At 45.9% G+C, this 23,830-nt stretch overlaps 2 protein-coding genes across 3 annotated transcripts in view; both read right to left on the bottom strand.

Moving 5' to 3' along the window:
* LOC148143704 (uncharacterized) overlaps window positions 1-18,368 on the bottom strand; it is a 77,892-nt gene extending 59,524 nt beyond the window's left edge. Inside the window, exons 1-3 of the mRNA XM_087975709.1 lie at window positions 18,276-18,368; window positions 12,527-12,684; window positions 10,029-10,475 (exon numbers count right to left, since the gene is read on the bottom strand). Of these exons, the coding sequence (XP_087831835.1) occupies window positions 10,029-10,475; window positions 12,527-12,684; window positions 18,276-18,368 (698 nt within the window). The remainder of the gene's footprint in view (window positions 1-10,028; window positions 10,476-12,526; window positions 12,685-18,275) is intronic.
* The window catches only part of LOC148143696 (sulfhydryl oxidase 2-like), a 565,239-nt gene that overhangs the window by 352,802 nt on the left and 188,607 nt on the right, over window positions 1-23,830 (bottom strand). The window lies entirely within an intron of this gene.

The raw sequence follows: 23,830 nt of genomic DNA, 5'->3' as shown, positions 1-23,830 counted from the left end.
CTGTCCCAGTTTGGTGAATGTGTCACCCTTAATCGAAAGTCATGTGGTTGACTCTTAACTGCCCTCTGAATTGGCACTTGGTTATTTTTTGGGAGACCAAGTGTCACGTTCCATGAATGAATAAAGAAAAATATTCAGAACAAGATTGTCAATGTCACTGTCAGTGAAGGGAAGATTGTGATCTCGTGATACTGGTTAAGTAGCCCAGAGATCTCGGTCTTCTGAGAACAAAAATTAAAATCCCATCATGGATGCTAGTGGACTTTATTTTCAACGAATAAAAAGATCTGTACTGGCAACCAGGAAACCATTATTGGCTAAGACAATGAATTGCAGATGTTGGAGATCAGCAACAAAAGGCACAATTGCTGGGGAAATACAGCAGGTCTGGCAGCATCTGTGGAAAGAAAACAGTTAATGTTTTGAATCCAGCCTAATTTTGAAGGGCCACCGGACTCAAAACAGTAACACTGTCGTCTCCTCATAGATGCTACCAGAACTGTTATTTTTGTCCAATCATTATAGAGTGTTGTGAAAGTGTTCTTTTAGGGAGGGAAATCTACCACTCACAACCCTACACACGCGTGCACACGCTCACATCACGTGACTCCAGACCTACTACAATGTGGTTGACTCTCAACTGCCTTCTAGCATGTAGCCAATTGCTCAGTCCAAAGGCCATGAGGGATGGGGAGCAAATGTTGGACGTGCTAGCAACAATCCCATCCCTCAAAATATTTTCTTATATATTATAAAGCATAGGTTAATGAAGGACAACCAAAACCAACTGCTATGGGAAAGTCATGCCCAACTAACCTGATTTGCTTGTAGTCATAAATATTGTTTTAAAACCCTCTCCAGAGAGGACATTGGTGCCATCATTGTTGCAATACTGCATGCAATTCTGTGCTTTCTGCTGCAGGAAGGGTGTTGTGAAACTTGAAAGGGTCAGAAAACATTTACAAGGATGCTGCCAGGGTTGGAGGGTTTGAGCTACAGGAAGAGGCTGAATAGACTGGAGCTATTTTCTCTGGAGCTTTGGAGGTTGAGGGGTGACATTAAAGACATTTATAAAATCATGAGCGACATGGGTAGGGTAAATAGGCAAGGTCTTCTCCCTTGGGGTTCGGGGAGTCCAAAATTAGAGGGCATAGGTTTAAGGTTAATGGCAAATGGAGTTTAATATAGATAAGTGTGAGGTCTTACATTTTGTATAGTCAAATCAAGGTAGGAATTTCATGGTGAATGGCAGGACGTTAAGGAGTGTAGTGGAACATAGGGATCTTGGAGTACATGTTCACAGTTCTCTGAAAGTGGAGTCACAGGTAGAAACGTTTGGCACACTGGCCTTCATCAGTCATGGCATTCAGTATAAAATACCGAATTAGAGCCGAGATAAGCACCAAATAATAACACATACCAACAAACACCAAATCTGTTTCATATGCAGTATTTCAAACCAAGAGATGTAAGGGTGCAGGTTCATAGCTCCTAGAAAGTGGAGTCATGGGTAGACAGGGCAGTGAAGAAGACTTTCGGCATGCTTGTTTTCATCAGTCGGAGCACTGAGTACAGGAGTTGGGATGAATTGTTGCAGCTGTCACAGATTCCACACAACACAAGACGTGACCCTGCCCTCCCCTGACTGACTGTCACTTTGCACATCAGGGGGAGACACCCTTTTAATTGTGATGATCAGGAAACAGGCCATCCTTCAAAAAAATGGATTTGTTCACAAATATTGTGACAGAGGAAGGAAGTTGCAGTCTGGGTGAAGATCAATCTTCATTCAGAGAGAGAGAGAGAGGAAGAGCAGCAGCAGATTCAGAAGTTCAGGGTCCAACTTCTGAAAAGACCTTGTCTGATTTGCAGTTGTTCCTGGGCTTGTAATATCGTACTGCAGCATATTGTAGATCTTCAGTAAGAGTGTCAATACTGCACTAAAGATATCCGTTCAGCAACTTGAGTCCATGTGAACTCTTCGTGGAGGTATGCAGTCTGCCCCATAACCCTGTCGGTTTACAGTTACATATAGATCGACACAAAGATCTTTGGGATTGAGAGGAAAGAATGTTCCACAGTTGCTAGAATTACGTTCAGATTTTCTATCATGGACTGACTGTGATGACCCTTGCAATCACTTCACTGGAATATTACAAGAGAAGAATTTGGCGGCAGAAATCTCAGACCAAACATCACATCAAAGTCTGACAGTCACTTGATTCACGAGGACGTGGATATTGATGGCCGTGAAAACAAAGGGGAAAAGGCCTGTCTGCTTAGTTAGGTTTTAAACGTAAGTGTGACTGGAAACTCAGAGTCTCGCATACCCTCACACCAGAGTAGGGACTGTAACAAGCTGTACAGACTGAATGAGTGTTCCAATTATCAGAGGTTTCACCAGTAACACCACACACATGCTGTAAGCGTGAGTGAGTTTTCAACTGATTGTTATGTTCTGAGACAGACGAGGGCACCTGCACCATGGAGAAACCGTGGAAATGTGGGGAGTGTGGGAATGGTTTCCCTTCGCCATCTACACTGGAGATTCATCGGCGTTTGCACACCGGGCAGCGGCTGTTCGCCAGCACTCAGTGCAGGAAAGGCTTCACTCAGTTACACCACCTCCTGGCCCACCAGTGGGTCCACATCAGCAAGAACCCGTTCATCTGCCCCGTGTGTGGGCAGGGCTACACTTAGTCACACCACATACTGCCGCACCAGCGGATGCACACCGGGGAGAAACCGTTTTCCTGCTCTGTACACGGGAAGGGCTACACCCAGTCGTATCACCTGCTGCTCAGCTTCCGCTACCACACTGAGGAGAGGCCGTTCACCTGTCCCGTGTGGAGCAATGACTTCTGTGATTCCTCCACCCTGCGTAAACACCAGCGCATCCACACCAAGGAGCGGCCGTTCACCTGTCCAGTGTATGGAAAGGGCTTCACCCAGTCGTGCAACTTGTGGAGACACCAGCAACTTCATAAGTTAGATGGCGCAGGGATTCGGGTTGGACTCTGCTGTTACCGCTGCTGAGAGTCTCATCTTGAACCCTGTTTAGTGGGTGAAGTGGGAGGGGCAAGGGGTTCCTTTATGCTGAATGGCCGCTCTCTCACCCACTTTACTTCCAGTGGGGGCTGATGCTCTCTGAGCCTGGGATTGCACCTTCCCTACGGAAACAGTCCACAGAAGCGGCTGAAGTGCAGGGAGATCTGAAATAGATACATTTGTCTCTGTCCCATTGAGTCTCCACCACAGTCGATCCAATTGGGCTCTGTCAGTGTTTATGCTCCACCTGAGCCTCCACCCACCCCTTCATCACCATACAGGTATCCCCTGCTTTTGGAAAGTTGACTTTACCCCCTACCCCCTCCCCGCCCAAGCCTGTGCCAATTCTTAATCCTAACTTCGACCTGCTATTTATTGCCGATGCATGGTTTCTGTCCCTGTATTCACCTCCCCTTCATGTGTCTGTCCAGATACACCTTAAGTGTTGCTAAGGTGCCTCTTTCCACTTCGTCCACTGGCAGTGCATTCCAGGCATCCACCATCCAACTGTGTGAAAAATCTTCCCTTTCAATTCTCCCCCTGACTGTCCCCCTCTCGCCTTGAACTTGTGCCCTCTTGTCGTTGACTTTTCCACCCTGGGGGTGGGGTGGGGGAAGCCTCTGACTATCTAACAGACTATCTGGCCCAACCCCAAACATCCAAAGAATAATCCACACAGACCCATTTCCCTACCCCTATTACTCGACATTTACCCCTGACTAATGTACCTAACATTCACATTCCTGAACACTGTGGGGCAATTTAAGCACGGACAATCCAACTTAACCTGCCAATCCCTGGGCATTGGGGTAATTTAGCATAGCCACTCCACCCGAATCCACACATTTGGATTGTGAGAGGAATCCGGAGGAAACCCATATCGACACAGGGAGAATGTGCAAACTCCACACAGACAGTGACCTGGGACTGAAATCGAACCAGTTTCCCTGGTGCTGTGAGGCATCAGTGCTAATGATTGAGCCACCATGCCACCCCCGTCCAGTCAATCTGTGTGTCTCATCATTTTGTTGAGGTTATCTCTCTGCCCCATCTTCGCAGTGAAAATAATCCAGGTTTATCCCATTCTCTGCTCATAATGAGACCTCCAGACCAGGCAGTGTCCTAGTGAACCTTCTCTATACCCTCTCGCAGAGCATCCATGTCCTTCTGGGAGTGTAGGGACCAGAACTGCACGCAATATTCTGAATGTGGCCGGAATAAATAGCTGTAACATAACTCGTCAACTCTTAGACTCAAGGCAAACGTGCTGTGTGCCTTCTTGATCACGTTACCCGCCTGTATTGCCAATTTTGGAGATCTATATGGCCAGATCCCTCTGTATGCGAGTGCTTCTATGTGGTCTGAAATTTATCGTTCAATTATTGTATTTCCTATGTATCTGTACCCAGCTTCACTTTAATTGTGTTCCCCTCTTTATCTCTTTTCCCCCATTCTCACCCCTCCACACATCAGCATATGATAAGATTATAGGAGCAGAAATTATGCCATTCAGCCCATTGAGTCTGCTCCACCATTCAATCATGGCTGATAAGTTTCTCAACCCCATTCTCCCCATAACCTTTGATCCTCTTGATACTCAAGAAACTAGTTATCCCCAGCTTAAATGTATTCAACGATCTGGCCTTCACAGCCTTCTGGGGCAGTGAATTCCATAGATACACCACTGTCTGTCTGAAGAAGTTTTCCTTATCTCCGTTCCAATAGGTCTTCCCTTTACTTGAAGGCTGAGCCCTCGGGTCCTCGTTTCTCCTACCTATGGAAACATTTTCCCAACATCCACTCTGTCTAAGCTGTTCAGTATGCTGTAGGTTTCAATTAGTTCCCTTGTTATCTTCTAAACTCCATTGAGTATAGACCCAGAGTCCTCAAATGTTCTTCATATGTTAAGCTTTTCAATCCTGGGACCTTTCTCATCAACCTCCTCTGAACATGTTCCAGGGCCAGTACATCCTTCCTGAGATATGGAGACCAAACTGTGTACAGTACTCCAATTGTGGCCTGACTGGAACCTGAAAGATCCTCAGAAGTACATCCCTGCTTTTATATTCAAGTCCTGTGAAAATAAATGCCATTGTTGCATTTGCCTTCCTCACTACTGACTCAGCCTGTAAGTTTACCTTGAGAAAATCCTGGGCTAGAAGTCCCAAGTCTCTTTGCTCTTCGGATTTCTGAATTTTCTCCCCATAATCCTTCTGTTCCAGGGTAGCAGCAGAGACTTCCAGACACACTGATTTGTATTACTGGATATCCAGGGATCTCAAGAACTGCCAGTATCTCAGGAGGAATCGTTATTCTGGGAGGAGGCAGAGAGGAGAGTGGTGTGCACCTGTAAACTCCAGAGCTTCCCAAACTTCACGAGCCAACAATAACTCTTTCTGGACCAAGAAACGAAAGGGCCGACGAGAAACTGTGACACCACAGGAAGTGAAATTAGGCCATTCAGCCCATTGAGTCTGCTCCACCATTCACTCATTCTTGAGTATCAAGGGGCTCAAAGGTTACAGGGAGAATGGGGTTAAGAAAAATATCAACCATGACTGAATGGCAGAGCAGATTCAATACGATAAATGGCTTAATTTCTGCTAATTAACATCCATGGGAAGAAGGAGGCAACACAATAAGTTGTTTCTTGGGACAGGCAAGATAATGTTGTTTAATAATGGTGTGACAAAAGAACAATTAATTCTGCCTGCAGAAGGAAAGCCCTGACATAGAGGGGTTAATTGCAGGGCAGGCTGTTTCAAACAGACAGCTAACCCTCAAGGATAAGAAGGAAAGCTGCAGACCTGAGGTCTCCAGCAATGTGAGGTGATGTTAGAGTCTTAAAAACAAAAGTCACACCACAGATTGGAAATTGAGGAAACGCCACCAAACTTCAACTCCAGAATGATGCAGCCGCAGCAGTACTCAGAAGAATAATACTGCATCAAACCCCTGGAACTTCCAGAGATGGGCACCGTCGGTGGAAAACCAGTTAACTTCAGACATCAACTGGGTGATAGCCAAGTTTGGGGAGTGAAGCTGAATGAACTTGAGAGGTTTTATTTGTGGTTGCGACGTGCAATAAAGTGCAAATCATTGTTTCAGCAGTTGATTGTCTGTGCGGTTTCTGAGTCAGGAGCCAAATTAAGGTGATTCACCCACAACCACAACAAGAGGCTTGGATTAATATTGACTCCATTGCATTCAAGAGAATGTCATCAATACTGCTACAAAGCGAAGGCTGAACACCCCCCCCCCCTCCCCCTCCCCCTCACCAAGATCTCAAACTGAAACGTCCAAAGAGTGGCACGTTGCCCTTTAATCTGTAAAGTCAGTGTGATAAGTGGTGTAACCTGCTGTAGTGTTAAAAGTAAATCCCTGACACTTTACAACCGACAATCAGCAATTTATTTAACCAACTCTCACGGTGAACAAATGAACAAAACTACTAACAAACTGAAGAAATCCTTCCTAACTACTGAGTATTCTGGAATAAATCAAGATTCTTCTGGTATGCTTTTCCAATCAATACATGTCCCACTCAGATGACACAAAATAGAATTTAATCTCTCAGATTACAACCAGGTTATGTGTCTTCCGGAATATTCTGGGCCATTTTCTGTCGGGGATGCCTCCTCCGATTTCTCCGTCAGCAATGTCCTTCTCTGTTTTTCTAAATGATGCTTTATCTAATACACAGATGACTGAGACCGCCAATTCTTTATGATAGGATTGGTCCTGTTGTCAAAACTTTAGGATTTAAATTTAATAAATTTTTGGTAGCCAATGGGGCTGATTTAAATTGATTGGTGAAATTGAAAACCTGTTTTCTTGTCCTGCTAACTGTACAGCCTTTTGTTACAAATGTTTCAGTTCAAGTGCTTTTTGTTGAGATCATGTTCCTCCTTTAAGAAGATTACGTTGTTGGTTTATTTTCAGGAGGGGTTGTAAAAGGCTTCCCATTCATCTAGGATTAAGGTTTTCACTAATGGTTAACAGATACTGGCTAAGGCAACAATCCGGGAAAAGGGTTTGACATTTTATTTTTCTAAAACGCTTCTACAATGAAAGGGCAGTTGTCCCATTCTTTTCCCCTGGTTTTGGTTTTGGCAAGCAGTCTGTCTAAAGCTGCTGCAGAAAGACATGTTGTCTGATTCAACAGATGTTTCTGGCTGACTCTAAAGCTTCAGGGAAAATAGTACCAGCGTATTCAGCCTCTCCCTGTAGCTCAAACCTTGCAACCCTGGCAACAACCTTCCAAACCTTTTCTGAACCCTTTCAAGTTTCATAATGTCTTAAAAGGACGTCTACTTTGCTCGACTAATGTGGGAGAATTTTCTACATGACGCGTTGTGTCTGAAAGAGCCCTCCCCTGTGCTATGACAGAGCTGCAGTGACTTTCAAAAGCCTGACAAATGCTGTTATCAGTCAAAGATTCATTGGGAGAAGCTTCTCAATCACATCTGTAAATGGAGAAAGTGTTTTTAATAATGAGACATGAATAAAGGCTGCATTAATCTTTTGTTCTGAAGATTTACTCATTCATCTCAAAACAGAGCATATGAACCCGGTCAAAAGAAGTCTACGGGAATATAAGACACCACTGCCTATTTGCCGACCAGGACCGACTTTACACAGAAAACATGGACATTTTAAATGAATGGGGTGCCATTCGTTTTAAGATCAGGTGAACTTAAGAGGCACAGCATTGGCTTAGAAAGGAGAGATCCTTGACACACACACAGCCAAAATCATCACTGCCATTATTATCAAATTAGAATTTAGGCTGGATAGGCTGGGATGTTTTTCCACTGGAGCAGAGGAAGTTGAGAGGCAATATTTTCAAACCATGAGGGGTAGAGTTGGCTAAATGGTAGCTGTCTCTTCCCTTGAGGAAGGATTTCAAGAGCAAGGACGCGTTTTATGGTGAGAGGAGAAAGATGGAAGAAAAGATGTGGGGCAAAATATTTACAGAGTGTAGTTCGCCTGGGGAAACAGCTGCCAGTGGAAGTGGTTGAAGCAGGTACATTAACAACATTGAAAAGGCGTTTCAAAAATACATGGATAGGAAAGCTTTAGAAAGATATGGGCCAAGTGCAGGGAAATGAGGTTAGTGTTGACAAACATTTTGGTCAGCATGGACCAGTTTGGGCTGAAGGGCCTGTCTCTGTGCTATAGTACTCTATGACTGGAATCTCTTTGTAACTCTGACAGTGTTGAGTTTCCACATGAACCAGGATAAAGTGAGGACTGCAAATGCTGGAGATCAGAGTTGAGAGTGTGGTGCTGGAAAAGCACATCAGGTCAGGCAGCACCCGAGAAGCAGGAGAATCGATGTTTGAGGCATAAGGACATCCAGATGAATATCTCACTAAATCATGCTGAATAAAGTCTGATCTCATTCGTCAACTCTGATGTGGAGGTGCTGGGGGTGGACAGGTCAGAAGTCACACAACACCAGGTGAGAATCCCAATAGATTGATTTGAACTCATGAGCTTTCGAAGCACTGTTCCTTCATCAGGTGAAGTGATGAAGGAGCAGCACTGATGAAGGAGCAATGCTCCCAAAGCTTGGGATTTCAAATAAACCTGTTGGACTGAAACCTGGTGTTGTGTGACTTCTGACTTCAACTTCTTCAACTGCGCATTCATGTGAACTTGATGGGATACTTTATCCAACTCGGCGTAGTTAAATCATATCGCTTGGAGGGTTTCATTTGAAACCTTCCAGGAGGTGAATTCAACAAGATTGAATTATTCAAAGTTACTAAATTCGAAACTTACATCAGGACCGGTAGTCATAGAGAGGTACAGCACGGAAACAGATCCTTCAGTCCAACTCGTCCACGCGGACCAGATATTCTTAATTAATCTAGTCCCATTTGCCAGCACTTGGCCCAAATCCCTCTAACCCTTTCTATTCATGTCCCCAACCAAATGTCTTTTAAATTCTGTAATTCTACCAGTCTCCTCCACTTCCTCTGGCAGCTTATTCCATGCACGCACCACACTCTGCATGAAAAGTTTTCCCTTTCGGTCCCTTTTAAATCCTTCCCCTCTCACTCTAAACCTATGCCCTCTAGTTCTAACAACATACTGATAAATCATTTCTGATGAAGATGTCAACGTTTCGGGTAGAACCCTTCTTCAGTCCTGAGGGATAATACCTGAAATGCTGACTTCTCCACCTGCTGGTGCTGCCTGCCTTATTGTGCCCAGCCTCCTGTTTGTCTATTTTAGATTACAGCATCTGCAGTTTTTTATTTTGTCTCTAATAAATGGTGGAGCAGATTCGATGGGTCAAAATATCCTAACTTCTGCGCCAATGGTCTTGCGGTCGTAGGTTTGTGCGGGTCTTGGGCTCAATGAGCAGCAGCGCCCACTGGAAGCAAGGTTCATAGAAACATAGAGGCACTACAGTGTGGAAACGGGCCCTTCTGCCCAACAAGTTCAGAGCGACCCTTTGAAGAGTAACTCACCCAGACACATTTTCCTACCCTATCACTCTGCACTTACCCCTAACTAATGCACCACACCTACACATATTTGAACACTATGGGACTATTTAGCTTGGCCAATTCGCCCAAACATGCGCACGTTTGCACTTTGGGAAGACACTGCAACACGCAGAGGAAACCCACGCAGCCACAGCGGGGAATTACATGCAAACGCCACACAGACAGTCACCCTGAGGATGGAATTAAATCTGGGTCCCTGGCGCTATGAGGCAGCAGTGCTAAACAATGAGACACCACCCTCCCTTCCCCCCCCCCACTCCCCCAGTAGAAAACAAAAAAGCCTACCAACTATCCCACTACCCCCACTGTCAGAAAGGGCAGGAGGATCAGTCCTGGGGGTGACCCTCAGCAGCGTTACCGGCAGAATCTGATTGTTAGGAGCATTGGTGCTTCCGCTGGTGCTTGTTCAAGCTGCAGGACATTGTGAACCTCTGCCCACACTTGGGGCAGGCAAACGGCCTCTCCCCAGTGTGGACCCGCTGGTGCGTCAGTAGAGTGGAGGAGACAGCAAAGCCCTTCCCGCACTCGAGGCAGGCAAACGGCCTCTCCCCAGTGTGGACCCGCTGGTGCGTCAGTAGAGTGGAGGAGACAGCAAAGCCCTTCCCGCACACAGAGCAGCTGAAGGGCCTTTCCCCAGTGTGGACCCGCTGGTGCTTCAACAGGTCGGAAGAGCGTGTAAAGCACTTCCCGCAGACAGAGCAGGTGAATGGCCTCTCGCCGGTGTGGACCCGCTGGTAAGCCAGCAGGTCAGAGGAATCGCTGAAGGCCTTCCCACATTTGGGGCAGGGGAAGGGCTTCTCACCGGTGTAGACCCGCCGGAGAATCACGAGGTGGGAGGAGCGAGTGAACACCTTCCCACAATCGGGGCAGCGGAAGGGCCTCTCCCCTGTGTGCACCCGCTGGTGCCTGATCAGGGCGGAGGATTCGCTGAAGGCCTTCCCACACTTGAGGCAGCTGAAGGGCCTCACTTGTGTGAACCCGCAAGTGCCTCAGCCGGGCGGAGGAATCGCTGAAGCTCTTCCTGCACTTAGGGCAGCTGAAGGGCCTCTCCCCAGTGTGCACCCGCCAGTGCCTCAGCAGGGCGGAGGAATCACTGAAGGCCTTCCTGCACTTAGGACAGGAGAATGGCTTCTCCCGGGTGTGACTGCGCCGATGTGTCTCCAGGGCATACGGGACATGGAAGCCTTTCCCGCAGTCGCCACACTTCCATGGTTTCTCCATGGCCGAAGCTACAGTTGCACACAAACGCGTGTATGTCCCCTCCCTGCCTCGAATTCCTCTTTCCAGGCCAGATAACTGTTTCAGGCTCCACACTCAGTGCGTTGCTGCAACAGTCGGGTCTCTCTTCCAGTCCCACTGATGCTGAAAATGTACTGAAACAGGAACCAATTGGATCATAGTTGAAAATTGTTGCAGTCCCGGTGGATTGAGTGACTCACAAATGCTGGAGAATCAGAGTAGAAAACTGCAGGTCAGGCAGCATCTGAGGAGCAGGAGAGTCAATGGTTCAGGCATCAGCCCTTCATGTGTTGATTTTGAAACTTCATCTTCAGATCAAATAGTCTGAAAAGAGATTACAAAAGTCAACACTGTCAGTCCAGGGTAGAAATTCAGAACATGCAATTCTACTTTCTGCAGAACAATTCTACTTTCTGCAGAAGTATGCTGAATGTGCTGGAGCCAACGCGTAAGAAGAGGACACAAAACCTGGAAGCTGCAATGAGGAACACTGCATGTGCTGTACTTGTACCTGTTGATTTTATTTGTGGGAATCAAGTGCATTTTAAAAATAAAAACAAACAAGATATCTATCCCTCCCCTTTCCCAATCTCCTAATGCTGTCCTGGACACAGAGTGAGAGAATTGGGAGCAGGAGTTGGCCATTTGAGCCTGCACCAACATTGAACACATCATAACTGAATATGAATATACCTACAGCCAGGTGGATAGATTGGGTTTTCTTTCACTGGAGCAGAGGAGATTGAGAGGTGACCTTATAGAGGATTATAATATCATGAAGGGTACAGATGAGGTGAAAGGCAGGTGTCCTTTCCCTAGGGTGGGGCGTTCAAGATTAGGGAGCAAATTTTGAAGGGGAGTGGAGAAAGATTTTAAAAAGATATGAAGAGCTCCATTTCTTTCTCCGGTTTGTGTGTGGAATGGGTGTCCAAAGGGAGTAGTGGATGCATGTAGAGTGACAATGTTTAAAAGACATTTGGAAATGTACATGAACAGGAAAGGTTCGGAGGGATATGGGCCAATCACTGGCAGATGGGACTAGTTGGGTTTGAGAACATAGTCAGCATAGACTAGTTGGTCCGAAGGGTCTGTTTGTGTGCTGTATGACCGTGCAGCTGTTCTGTACTGGTCTTAAAACCATTTTCTTGGAAATCCAAGATGGCGGTGGTTTGAGTGGTCTGCTGTGCTGGGCTCTGTGCCATACCCCCGGCAAGGTGGACTTTTACCCCTCCCCCCACCTCATTAACCATCCGTAGGAGAAAACAATCGCTAATATAAACTTACTGAACGTCTAGAGCTGCTATAATTGTGGTTTGACAGCTTTAGGACCAGAATGAAAGCAAATGAAGGAAAAGGGCCGACAGGGGTGCAGCAGGTAGGGCACTCCCCTACTGCATCGGGGGTGCATGGAGCCATTGCTCAAACTCCCAGGGCAGACCCTTTGGGTTTAATGGGGCAGCAGCAGTTACTCTCGGTGTTTGCCAAACTCTGAGATAAGATTGAAGCAGCAGTGGAACCGCTATCTGCCACACTGGAAAAGCATGGAGCAGGAAATTCAAATGTTGGCCCGAAGAGAATAGGCAGCGGAGGAGAGGACCGTGGCATCAAGACCGTGGCGGAGGTCTCAGGAGGAAGGATCTAAACGCTGGAAGACCAGGTTCGGGTCCTTCAGGAGCAAGTGGACGACCTGGAAAACTAAAGTAGAAGAAATATCTTACAGCTCGTGGGTCTTCCGGAATGTGAGGGAGGCGAAGACTTTATTGGATTCCTGGGGCTGGAGTTGGAGTCGGGCCTGTTGAGTGTGAAGCGGGCCCACCGGATCGAAATGCGCAGGTCCGGGTCGGACCCGCAGCCACGCGTGGTCCGAGTGCGCCTCCTGCATAAAAGAGAAAAACAGTTAGTGATTGTAACAGCAAGAAGACTGGGAAGAGATCCACAGGCTTTAATGCACAAAGGCTCAAGAATAATATATTTTCAGGACTTCTCGGGAGCCTGGATTAAGAAACGGGCATTTGATGAAGTTAAGAGAAAATTAAGGGATCTGAACAGAAAATATTCTTTGAGGTCCCTGACCGTATTGCGTTTCTCTCATGGAGGGATGGTATATAATTTTGATTCAGCAGAAAAGGCGAAGGACTTTGCAAATTCTCTGAATTAAAGAAATCGAGTCGGGGTGAAGGCGGGAGGGACATCATTACTTTTTTGCCCCTTTTCTTGTGGTTATCGGCTTTATACGTACTGCCTTGACGTAAAACTGGAATTATATAGTATATCAGTCAGTTAGGTATTGTCTGAGGCCATTTCTTTACTGCTGTCCGTTTGTGTTTGGATTGGGGGTGGCTATACCTGTGCTTAGGATGTATGGAGAAGGGGTGTGGGGAGATGGGCAACCATTGTTAACTCTCAGAATGTAAATAACATGTTTTTTTCAATATGTGAATTGCCTGGAGTTTGGGGCACAGCCTCAGTGGGAAGGAGCCAGGATGGTGGCAATGGTGGGGTTGGGGGGTTGAGGGGGGAGATCTCTACATAACTGGGGGTAATTTGCGCATTTGCTTAAGTTATATGTGGTGGTTAGATTTTTATTTATAGTAGTTTTGAATAGGAGCAGTTTATAGACTTTATAGAGTTAATGTCTTTGTTGCTCACCACACCTCAGATAAGCTTCCTCCTCTTGGGAAACCACGGGCTGCCCTGGATGACCATGGCTACTGATTCATTCAGGTGGTGCCCCTGGAATGTAAAAGGGAGCCATTCCCCCGTTAAAAAGAAAGACGGTGCTGTCAAGCCTCAGGAAGGAAAGGGTGGACACATTTAACTGATAAGGAACATCTGAAACTGCAGCAAGGAGGTTATGATAGGGTATTCTTCTCCTCCTTTAGCTCCAACTGTAGAGGAGTGGCTATACTGGTAAGAAGGAACCTCCCTTTCCAGGTAATTGAGCAAATTAAGGACAAACATGGACTGTCCGTCATTCTTAAAGCTCGAATACATGGTGAAGAGTATGGCGTCCTGAATGTGTATTGTCCCCCCGGTGCACCCTCTTAAATTTCTAATTGATGCAGTTGCTAAATTAATGAGTCTTGGGGGACGCTGCATGGTCACTGGAGGGGATTTTAATCGCCTAATAGATCCCGAGGTAGACAGGGTGCCAAGGGGCCAGGCAGGTACACCCGCGCAATGTAAGCAGTTGGTGGACATGTGTGAGGAGTTGGGATTAGTGGATGTGTGGAGGCATCTCCACCCTAATGGAAGAGACTTTACTTTCTCTCCCAACCCACACATGTACCACATGGGAACTGACTCTTTTTAATGCCATTGGATTGCTTGGACAGAACATTGGCTTGTGAAATTGGCATTATTGCTGTCTCGGACCATGTGCCAGTGTAATTAGATGGTAAAATCAAGAGTGGTGGAATGGATGCACAGCACTGGTGCATGGACCCATTCCTGTTAAGGGATAGCAAATCTGTTGAGTACATCACAAGAGTTCAGAGCCTTCTGGGATATCAACTCGGGTACGGCCAGTAATCCGGAAATACTGTCGGAGGCCACTAAGGCATCTTTATGAGGCCTGATTATTTTTTATTCAATGACGAGAAGGACGCAGAGGAAGGAGTAACAACAGATGCTGGAGACCCGTCTGCAGATAGCTGAGGAAGTATATTACAATAGGCCTTCACTGGTCAAGCTGCAGCTCTCCGGGCTGCTCCCAACTCATTGCACACACTGGGAAAAAAAAGGTCTGCTTTGCTCAACAAAGATTGGTTGATTTTGTAGATAAGCCAGGTAGATATCTGGCCAGAAAGAAAAATGTTTCCCAATCTATTATGTCTGTTAGAGAGAAGGCTGGTACAGTTACCCGTGAGTTAAAGAAGATTTAGGGAATACTTTGCAGGGTTATCTCGGTCGGAGGGAGATGAACATGGTGCAACGAGAATACAGGCCTTCTTTGAGATCCTGCACCTCCCTAGTATAAACGCGGAACAGGTTTCCTGTTGAATGGGCCTATGACGATACAGGAGGTGCAGGATGCAATAAAACATCTCCAAGGTGGCAAAGCACTGGGGTCAGATGGATTCCCAAGTGAATTCTATAAGGAATTCATAAATATGTTGGTGGGGATGTATCGCTATTCATATGCACAGGATTATCTTCCGCCCTCTCTTAGGAAGGCTAATATCTCCCTCATTTTAAAGGAGGGGAAAGAGCCCGAAGAATGTGCTTCATACAGACCCATTTCACTGTTGAATGTAGATTTTAAAATTCTACCCAAGACGCTGACCCTGAGGTTGGAAAAGGTGTTGTTCTGTATTGTGAAAGAAGATCAGATGGGTTTTGTTAAGGGCCGTAGCTCCTCCAACAATATCAGGAGGGTACTGAACATGGTGCAGGTATGCCAGCAAAGGTTGATCCTGGGTTCGGTGACCTCCCTAGATGCAGAAAAGGCATTTGACCAGATAGAATGGCTGTACCTGCTTGGGGTCCTCAAGCGCTTTGGTCTGGGTACAACCTTTGCTAGGTGGGTGGTGGTGTTGTATCATGATCCTAAAGCAGCAGTCATCACAAATGGCACTAAGTCAGATAACTTTAATACTGGGAGAGGTAGTCAACAGGGGCGTCCTCTTTCACCACTGCTATTTACCTTGCCAATGGAGCCATTAGCTGAAGCTACCAGGAGGATTCCTGAAATAGTGGCGCCAGGAGTGGGAATGGGGGAACATAAGATTACCCTATAAGCTGATGATGTCCTTTTGTTCTTGGCCAATCTGGAGGAGTCCGTTCCTCGATTGATTCGAACAATTAATTTATTTGGGTGGGTGGGGGGAGAGAATTAGTGGAGGTGCCTGATCTGAAGGATGGAATGCAGTTCCTGTTTAGATGGTCCTCAAAAGAGTTTTTGCATTTGGGAATTTTTATTACTCCTGCCTTCCACCAGCTGTAAAAAGCTAACTATGTACAATTACTGGAGAGGATAAAGCAGGATTTGCAGCGATGGGACGGATTACCGTTTTCATGGTTAGGCCGAATAGCTCTGATTAAAATGAATGTTCTTCCTCGCCTATTGTACCCCATGAGAATGCTCCTGTTGTTGCTACCCAGATGAGTATTACTGAGGCTCAATGGTTGGCTCGGTTCTTTTATTTGGTGTCGCAGCCGCCCCCTAATTAAGTTTATCAAGTTGCAGCTCTCACAGGATGAGGAGGAGTGGACCTTTTGGACTTGAAGAGATATCAAATCTGCGCTTTCTTAGCATATGTGTGTGACTGGGCACGAGGGGACTCGGGGTCGATTTTGCTTGACGTTGAAGCATTGCAGTTGAGATGTCCCCTACTTAATCTATTATTCATTGATAAGATGAAATCCGAGACTGAGCAGTGTAAGAGTACAATCATTTTAAATACAGTGAAAGCCTGGAGGATAATGAGGCAAGACAAGGGCAATTGGCTGATGACCTCACTGATTACCCCACTGGTGGCAGCCCAAGTATTTAAACCTGGGGCAATGGACTCCGGCTTTCAGTCCTGGGAGAATAAGGGAATCTTCTGTCTGAGAGATTTATTCGAGGGTTAGGTCTTGATGTCATTTAGCCAGCTAAGTCAGAAATATGCATTGTCTAATAGGGACCTTTTCCGGTACTTTCGGCTAAGGGATTATATACAGAGGAATACCACGCTTCTGGCTCAGCATTACAGGTCAAATGTGGAGTAAAGAGTACTCTGTGTACAGGTGCTCTTTCAGTTAGTACGTTGTATCATTTACAGAAGGGACGTACCTTAGGGGATGTGGAGGGACTCTCTAGGATGTGGAATCGGGAGCTAGGATAGGATATTTCATTAGAAGTATGGCAAGATATATGGGAAAATGTAAGGAAAATTTCAATATGTAACAAAGCACAGGGCATGCAATTGAAGATTTTACACAGGGCTTATGTGGCGCTAGAGAGGCGGGCTAAGTTCAAGATAGGCACATCACCAGGGTGTCCCAAATGTAAAATTAGTATAGGCACTCACACACTGCTATTGGTCATGTTGTAAGATCCAGAGATACTGGAGTGCTATAGTAAGGGAGCTGAAGGACATCCTGGGGGATTGAAGTTAATGTGAATCCGGTATTTCTTCTTCTGGGGTTGCCAAATTTGCCTTCTCTTGGAGAACACAGGAACAGACTGTGTAACATTCTTAAGCACTGTGCAAGGAAGAACATTTTAATTAATTGGATGTTGGAAAAACCCCCAGGGCTTATGGGGTGGCATATGCTGGTGATGGAGCATCCCTCCCAAGATGACCTCACAAATATGGTGCACCACAAAATAGTAGTTTTACAAGACTTAGCGGCCCTTTCCAAATTATATTGATGCAGACTGATCAGCAGTATTAATTAGAGCTGTGGTATAATTAATACTGCTGATCAAGTGGGAATCAGTCCGGGCGCTCATGGGCCCTGGGAGGGCAAGGCTGGGTGAAAGGAATACGGGTGTAATAACTGGTGCTCCCATGGATGGGAGCCTTAATGGAGATGTGGTGAGTGAAATAGAATAAAGTAATGTGATAGAATTCAAATTAACTTAAATTATGTTTAATTTTATTTTTATTCAATTTGATTGTAGTTTAGTTTAAGCTAAGTTTGTTCTAGTAGAATAATAGGTAGCTCATTATTAATAGTATCATAATATGACATTGTTGTACTGCTATTTTTCTGTATTTTGGTATTGTTCTTTTTTGTATATAGAGGTGATGTGAGAGATTTGAAAAAGTTTCTAATAATTTTTTTTTTTAAATTCTTGCCTTCCCCATAACTATTTTTGACATTCAAAAGTCAGATGAACTCAGCTTTGAATATATTCAATATGTCCCAAACTACAGGAAGGCATCCCCACTTTGAACTAATTTCCTCTTGCTAATATACCACTTGCCTTGCTGATTGCTTGCTGCACCTATGTGACAACTGGCATTGACTGGAGTAGAAAGCCTGAGCAGAAGGTATCTGAGGCACGTTTGTACATCCACACATCATTCCTGATGAAGGGCTTTTGCCCAAAACGTTGACTGTTCTGCACCTCGGATGCTGTCTGACCAGCTGTGCTTTTCCAGCGCCACAATTTTCGACTCTGATTTCCGGTATCTGCAGTCCTCACTTACTCCACATCCCAATATATCACCATTTAAACAATTTACCTCCTTTCTGTTTTTATTTCATAGGAAAGGCTATAACTTCACACTGCGTTACTACGTTTACCATGTGTTTGCCAATTAAGACACATACCTGAACCAACTTTGCTGCAAGTCAAGAACTGAACACCAGAGTGAAAAAATAAAATGGAAAAGGGGTGAGAAGAGTGTGTTGTACTCACAGATGTTGGACAGAGGAAAGAAGTTGCAGTCTGGGATGAAGTTAAATCTTCATTCATAGAGAGAGGAGCAGCAACACCTTCACAAGCGCATTGTCCAACTTCCGCATTCAGACAATTTGGGGGAGGCTCTCAATTGCAGGAGGACCACACTCCTTCCGGTCCTTCAGAGCTTCCCATTGGGCGATCAGAAGAATGTTGCGCGCCATTTCCGCTAACAGCAAAGAGCATTCGTCGTATTTTGCTGACACCAGCGTATATGCGCAATGCTTCCTGACACCGAGAAGCATGCGCAGTATGCCCAGTGGAGATGCTGGTCCAACTGCCAATCGGAGAGAAAAAAAGGCTGGAGCCACACTTCTTTTGTTTTCCTGGGGCTCAACAGTTTATTCCTTTTGCATTTTGTCTGGATGCTCAATTTTTGAATGTCTTTTCCCCAGGGTAGAGGAAATTCAAAACTGGAGGGGCATAGGTTCAGGGTGAGAGGGGAAAGGTTTAAATGGGACCGAACTGGTAACATTTTCATGCAGAACGTGGTATATGTATGGAATGAGCTGCCAGAGACAGTGGTCGAGTCTGGAACAATTACAACATTTAAAAGGCATCTGGATGGGTATATGAATAGGAAGGGTTGAGAGAGATATGGGCCAAATGGTGGCAAATGGATCACCGGATTAATTTAGAATATGTGGTTGGCATGCACCGACAGGTTTGTTTCCATGCTCTGCAACTCTATGACTCTATTACTACTTAATCTGAACCAACTTCACAAGATGAGGAATTGGCCATTCCATCCTTACAGCCTGTCCTCAACTGTGGCCTAATTGCACAGATTTCAATGCAAGTTTCTGAAAAATGTCTGGAGCTTTTTTAAAAAATAATTGAATTTGCTTTCAACCTTTACTGATGTTTTTGAAAATATCATTTTAGCGATTCTCAATGTTAAAGATCAGCCATTTCTCACACCACACCCTCCCATCTCCCAAGTAGAGTCATCACCATCCGCGCTCTCTCGATCCTGAGATGGGCTGATACAAGAAAGGATGAGGGTGGGGGTGCAAGTAGAGAAATTGGACGGGAAACAGAGGCTAGGGGGAAGAGAGAGAGAGAAATGGACATGGGGACAGAGCATTGGAGTTAGAGAAACCCTGGGGGTGCACAGGGTGGGGGGCAAAGCGTTTGTCAGAGAGCGAGAGAATGGGGGTGCAGAGTGTGGGGAGAGAGAATGGACGTGGGTCAGTGGGTGGGGAGAGAATGGAAGGGGGGCAGAGGGTGGGGAGAAAGAGAGCAACAATGAGTGTTAGGAGAGGGTGGGGGGAGAGAGAGGGAATGGATGGAGAGCAGAGGATGGGGGAAGAGAGAGAATGGAGAGGGGCAGAGAGTGGGAGGAGAGAGAGAATGAATGTGGGGAGACGGACTGAATGGAGGAAAGCAGAGGGTGGACGAGAGACTGGACTGGACAGGGGGCAGAGGGTATGGAGATAGAATGGACGGAGGTGCAGAGGGTGGCGTGTGTGACGGGGGGGAGCTGGGATAGCGAGAGAGAATAGACAGGAGGCGCTGTGGGCATGATTGGATCTTGATTGAATGGGGAGTTGGTGAATGCGTCCCACCCACTCCCAGCATCCCCTTCTTTGCACATGCGCAGTGCAGATTTTTGTGAAAGACGCGAGAGAGAATCTGGAGCGTGAACGCAATTACCCTCAGATCCTGGCATCAGCAAACCACTGCCTTTCTGTTTTAAAAAGTAAATAAAGATGTGGGCAATATACTGGGAACGGCAAGAAGTGACTAAGAAACTGAACCGAGAGTCAGCGCTTTCCGGTGAGGGGAGCTGGGCAAAAACAGGAGGATGGAAGGATGAATTCGAGTTGGAATCCATTGAAAGGTGGAGGAAATGGGAGACAGAGATTTCGGGTAGGAGATAGGGAAGGCTGCTCGGTACAAACTAAAATTCTCTTATCCTATTTCCTGCCCTGCACTGACAGCAATGATCTGTTTTCTCAAGGTATTAGCAGAGGAGGATTTGCTGTTCAGGCGTGCACAAGAAATTTACTCAGGGCCTGAATATCAGCAGCGTTTGAATCCAGGAGGGGAAATTATTTCGAACATCAACGTGACTTGAGAAGCCCCGTGATTATACGCAGCCTGCGTGGGAGTGTTCCAGGGTTCTGGCTGTGCAGAGAACTTCAACTCTGCAGCGAAATGTGGACTAGTGTTCTCGCCGTAGACGAGCCCTTCTTTGGATCGTTGAAGCTGCTGAGACGCAATGACCCTTGCACCGTGGAAACTCTGTGGAAGCAAATTCAATTCCCCAAACGGGCTGGAGTGTCACCAGGACTGGCATGAAGCCAATCGATTCCTTCAATCCAAGACTGTAGGTGGTGCGGCAGCAGCTGCCTCACAGTGCCAGGGAGTTGAGTTCGAGGCCACCCTCAGGGTGATTGTCTGTGTGGAGTTTGCAATTTCCTACCCCCCTCCTCCTCCCCCCATCTCTTGGTGCTCTGGTTTCCTCCCAAGATGTGCAGCTTAGAGTGGATTGGGTGTTCTAAATTCAGGGATTAGCTGCGGAGGTTATTGAGTGGGATGCTCTGAGGGGGGGTCAATGTGCATTGTTGGGCCAGAGGGCCTATTTTCACAGTATAGGGGGTTTGATGATTCCCCCAACGTGTCTGCAGCCTGGCTTCCAGCTGCATCTCTCTGAGGCGAAGGTCCTCCAACATGTGTTTTCCCTAGTTTCCAGCACAAAGAACCTCCCACCTTCTGCAAATCGAAAGACAAGTCCCACCCTGCCCTCTACAATGTGTGCTATGTAACTGCTTATTCAGTTTTAGTGGCCCAGCAGAGGCTGGTAGCCAAGTTCGGAACACATGAGGATGGCATCAACCAGGACCTTGGATTCATGTCACATGACAGGTAACCCCACTTCACTGTCACTCGCTCTCACACCCACACAAAGCACACACTCTCACATTCACACAGATCCCTCTCAGACACACACACATATACACCCTCTCACAGGCTGATACTCTATCACTCGTACACTTTATCAAGCACGCACACACTCACCTATACTCTCATGCATGCGCACTTACATATAAGCCTTTGGTGTGATTTTGTATTTGCAGATACATTGTGCGCTTTTTGAGCCAAATACAATCTACAGGCAGTTAATCCATGTGAGATTTTATAAATTCCTACTTTGGAAATAGAACCAGTCTCACTCAAGATTGGGATACAGACCTTAAGTTGTCTCGAGAATGTGTCTTCAAACAAGTTCTGGGATTTACATATTAATGAACCAAAACCTGCAACCCATTCTCAAAGATGAAAGACTTCACAACAATCTAAGTTGTTCTATATCATTTCTGTTGCATGAAACTGCGATCTATTGCTATAAATTCTCCTATGATCCTTCTCCACAAACACCTGATGAAGGAGTAGTGTTCCGAAAGTTCGTGCTTCCAGATAAACATGTTGGAGTATAACCTGGTGTTGTATGATTTTTAACTTTGTTTCTTGTGAATACATCCCACACTTCCCGGTGCTGCCAGTAAACCTTACAATGTCGATGAAACGATGCAATACCTGCAGAGATGAAAAACTTACAATTTCTAACAATATTAGCTACTCATTCACTGCTTCTTCTGATACACGATATTGGAAACTTAGTGCAAGAGGTTGAAAGAAATGAGCAGTTTTAAAACAAAAACCTATTGGATCTCATAGCTTTCATTGACAGTCTGAGACTGGGGTTAAGTTCAAGTAACCTTTATTGCCACCCAACTTTGTTACAGCTTCAGATTTCCCCAGCAAAAAAAAAGTGTATGAAAAGAAGCATTTTTTTAAACAGCTCAAAGCTCACACACTCCTCCCAACTCCACTTCCTTTACTGTTGGTCAGCACCAAGTTGTCCCTTTATAATTGGATTCTTGGTACAGCCTTAAGCTGAAGGAAGTATTGCCTCACTCAGCAATTTCCACCCACACACTGTATCCATTTTAGTTATTCCCACTCATTTGACATGGTGGGGGGGCAGTCAAGAGTCAACTATGCTGCTGTGGGTCTGGAGTCAGGTGTACGCCAGACCGGATAAAGGATGCAGTTGAGATGACTGAGTGAATCCTTTCCCACAATGGCAGTTTCCTTTCCTAAAAGGAACATGAGTGAATTAGATGGCAGTTTCTCCCCCCCAAAATGGTTTCATTATTAGATTCAGAACTCCAAATTTCTGACCGAATTCCAATCCCACCATCTGCCTCGGCTGGATTCAAACCCCGGGAATCCCCGGAACTGAGTTGATCGTCCAGTCGATAATGGCACTCGGCCGTCACCACTTCAATCCCCCTGCAATGGCATGTGAACTCAATAGACAATAGGTGCAGGAGTAGGCCATTCTGCCCTTCGAGCCTGCACCACCATTCATTATGATTATGGCAGATCATCCGCAATTAGTATCCTGTTCCTGCCTTATCTCCATAACCCTTGATTCCATTATCCTTGCTAGCTCTATCCAACTCTTTCTTAAACGAATTCAGAGACTGGGCCTCCACTGTCTCCTGGGGCAGAGCATTCAACACACCCACCACTCTCTGGGTGAAGAAGTTTCTCCTCATCTCTGTCCTAAATGGCCTACCCCTTATTTTTAAGCTGTGTCCTCTGGTTCGGCACTCACCCATCAGCAGAAACATATTTCCTGCCTCCAGAGTGTCCAATCCTTTAATAATCTTATACGTCTCAATCAGATCCCCTCTCAATCTTCTAAACTCAAGGGTATACAACCCCTGTCGCTCCAACCTTTCAACATAAGATAGTCCCACCATTCAAGGAATTGATCTCATGAACCTACGCTGCACTCCCTCAATAGCCAGAATGTCTTTCCTCAAATTTGGAGACCAGAACTGCACACAATATTCCAGGCCAGCATGCTATTAGCTTTCTTCACTACCTGCTGTACCTGCATGCTTGCCTTCATTGACTGGTGTACAAGAACACCCAGATCTTTTTGTACTGCCCCTTTACCTAACTTGACTCCATTTAGGTAGTAATCTGCCTTCCTGTTCTTGCCACCAAAGTGGATAACCATACATTTATCCACATTAAACTGCATCTGCCATGCATCTGTCCACTCACCTAACCTGTCCAGGTCACCCTGTAATCTCCTAACATGCTCCTCACGTTTCACCCTGCCACCCAGCTTTGTATCATCAGCAAATTTGCTAATATTACTATTAATACCATCTTCTATATCATTAATATATATTGTAAAAAGCTGCGGTCCCAGCACTGATCCCTGCGGTACCCCACTGGTCACCGCCTGCCATTCTGAAAGCGAGCTGCTTATCACTACTCTTTGTTTCCTGTCAGCCAACCAATTTTCAATCCAAGTCAGTACTTTGCCCCCAATACCATGGGCCCTAATTTTGCTCACTAACCTCCTGTGTGGGACTTTATCAAAAGCTTTCTGAAAGTCCAGGTACACGACATCCACTGGATCTCCCTTGTCCATCTTCAGAGTTACATCCTCAAAAAATTCCAGAACTCGCTGGTGGCTCCGCAGGTGGGAGGAGCAGGTGAAGCCCTTTCCACACTGAGAGCAGATTAACGCCCTCTCCATGATATGGACCCTTTGGTAGATTACAGTGTAGATGTCTGAGTGAACCCCCTTCCC

This window comes from Chiloscyllium plagiosum, unplaced genomic scaffold, assembly GCF_037043375.1.
Source record: "Chiloscyllium plagiosum isolate Xiang-an unplaced genomic scaffold, Cpla_swu_hap1 HiC_scaffold_27, whole genome shotgun sequence".
Classification (NCBI taxonomy): Eukaryota; Metazoa; Chordata; class Chondrichthyes; order Orectolobiformes; family Hemiscylliidae; genus Chiloscyllium; species Chiloscyllium plagiosum.
This window is presented reverse-complemented; position numbering and strand designations above follow the sequence as displayed.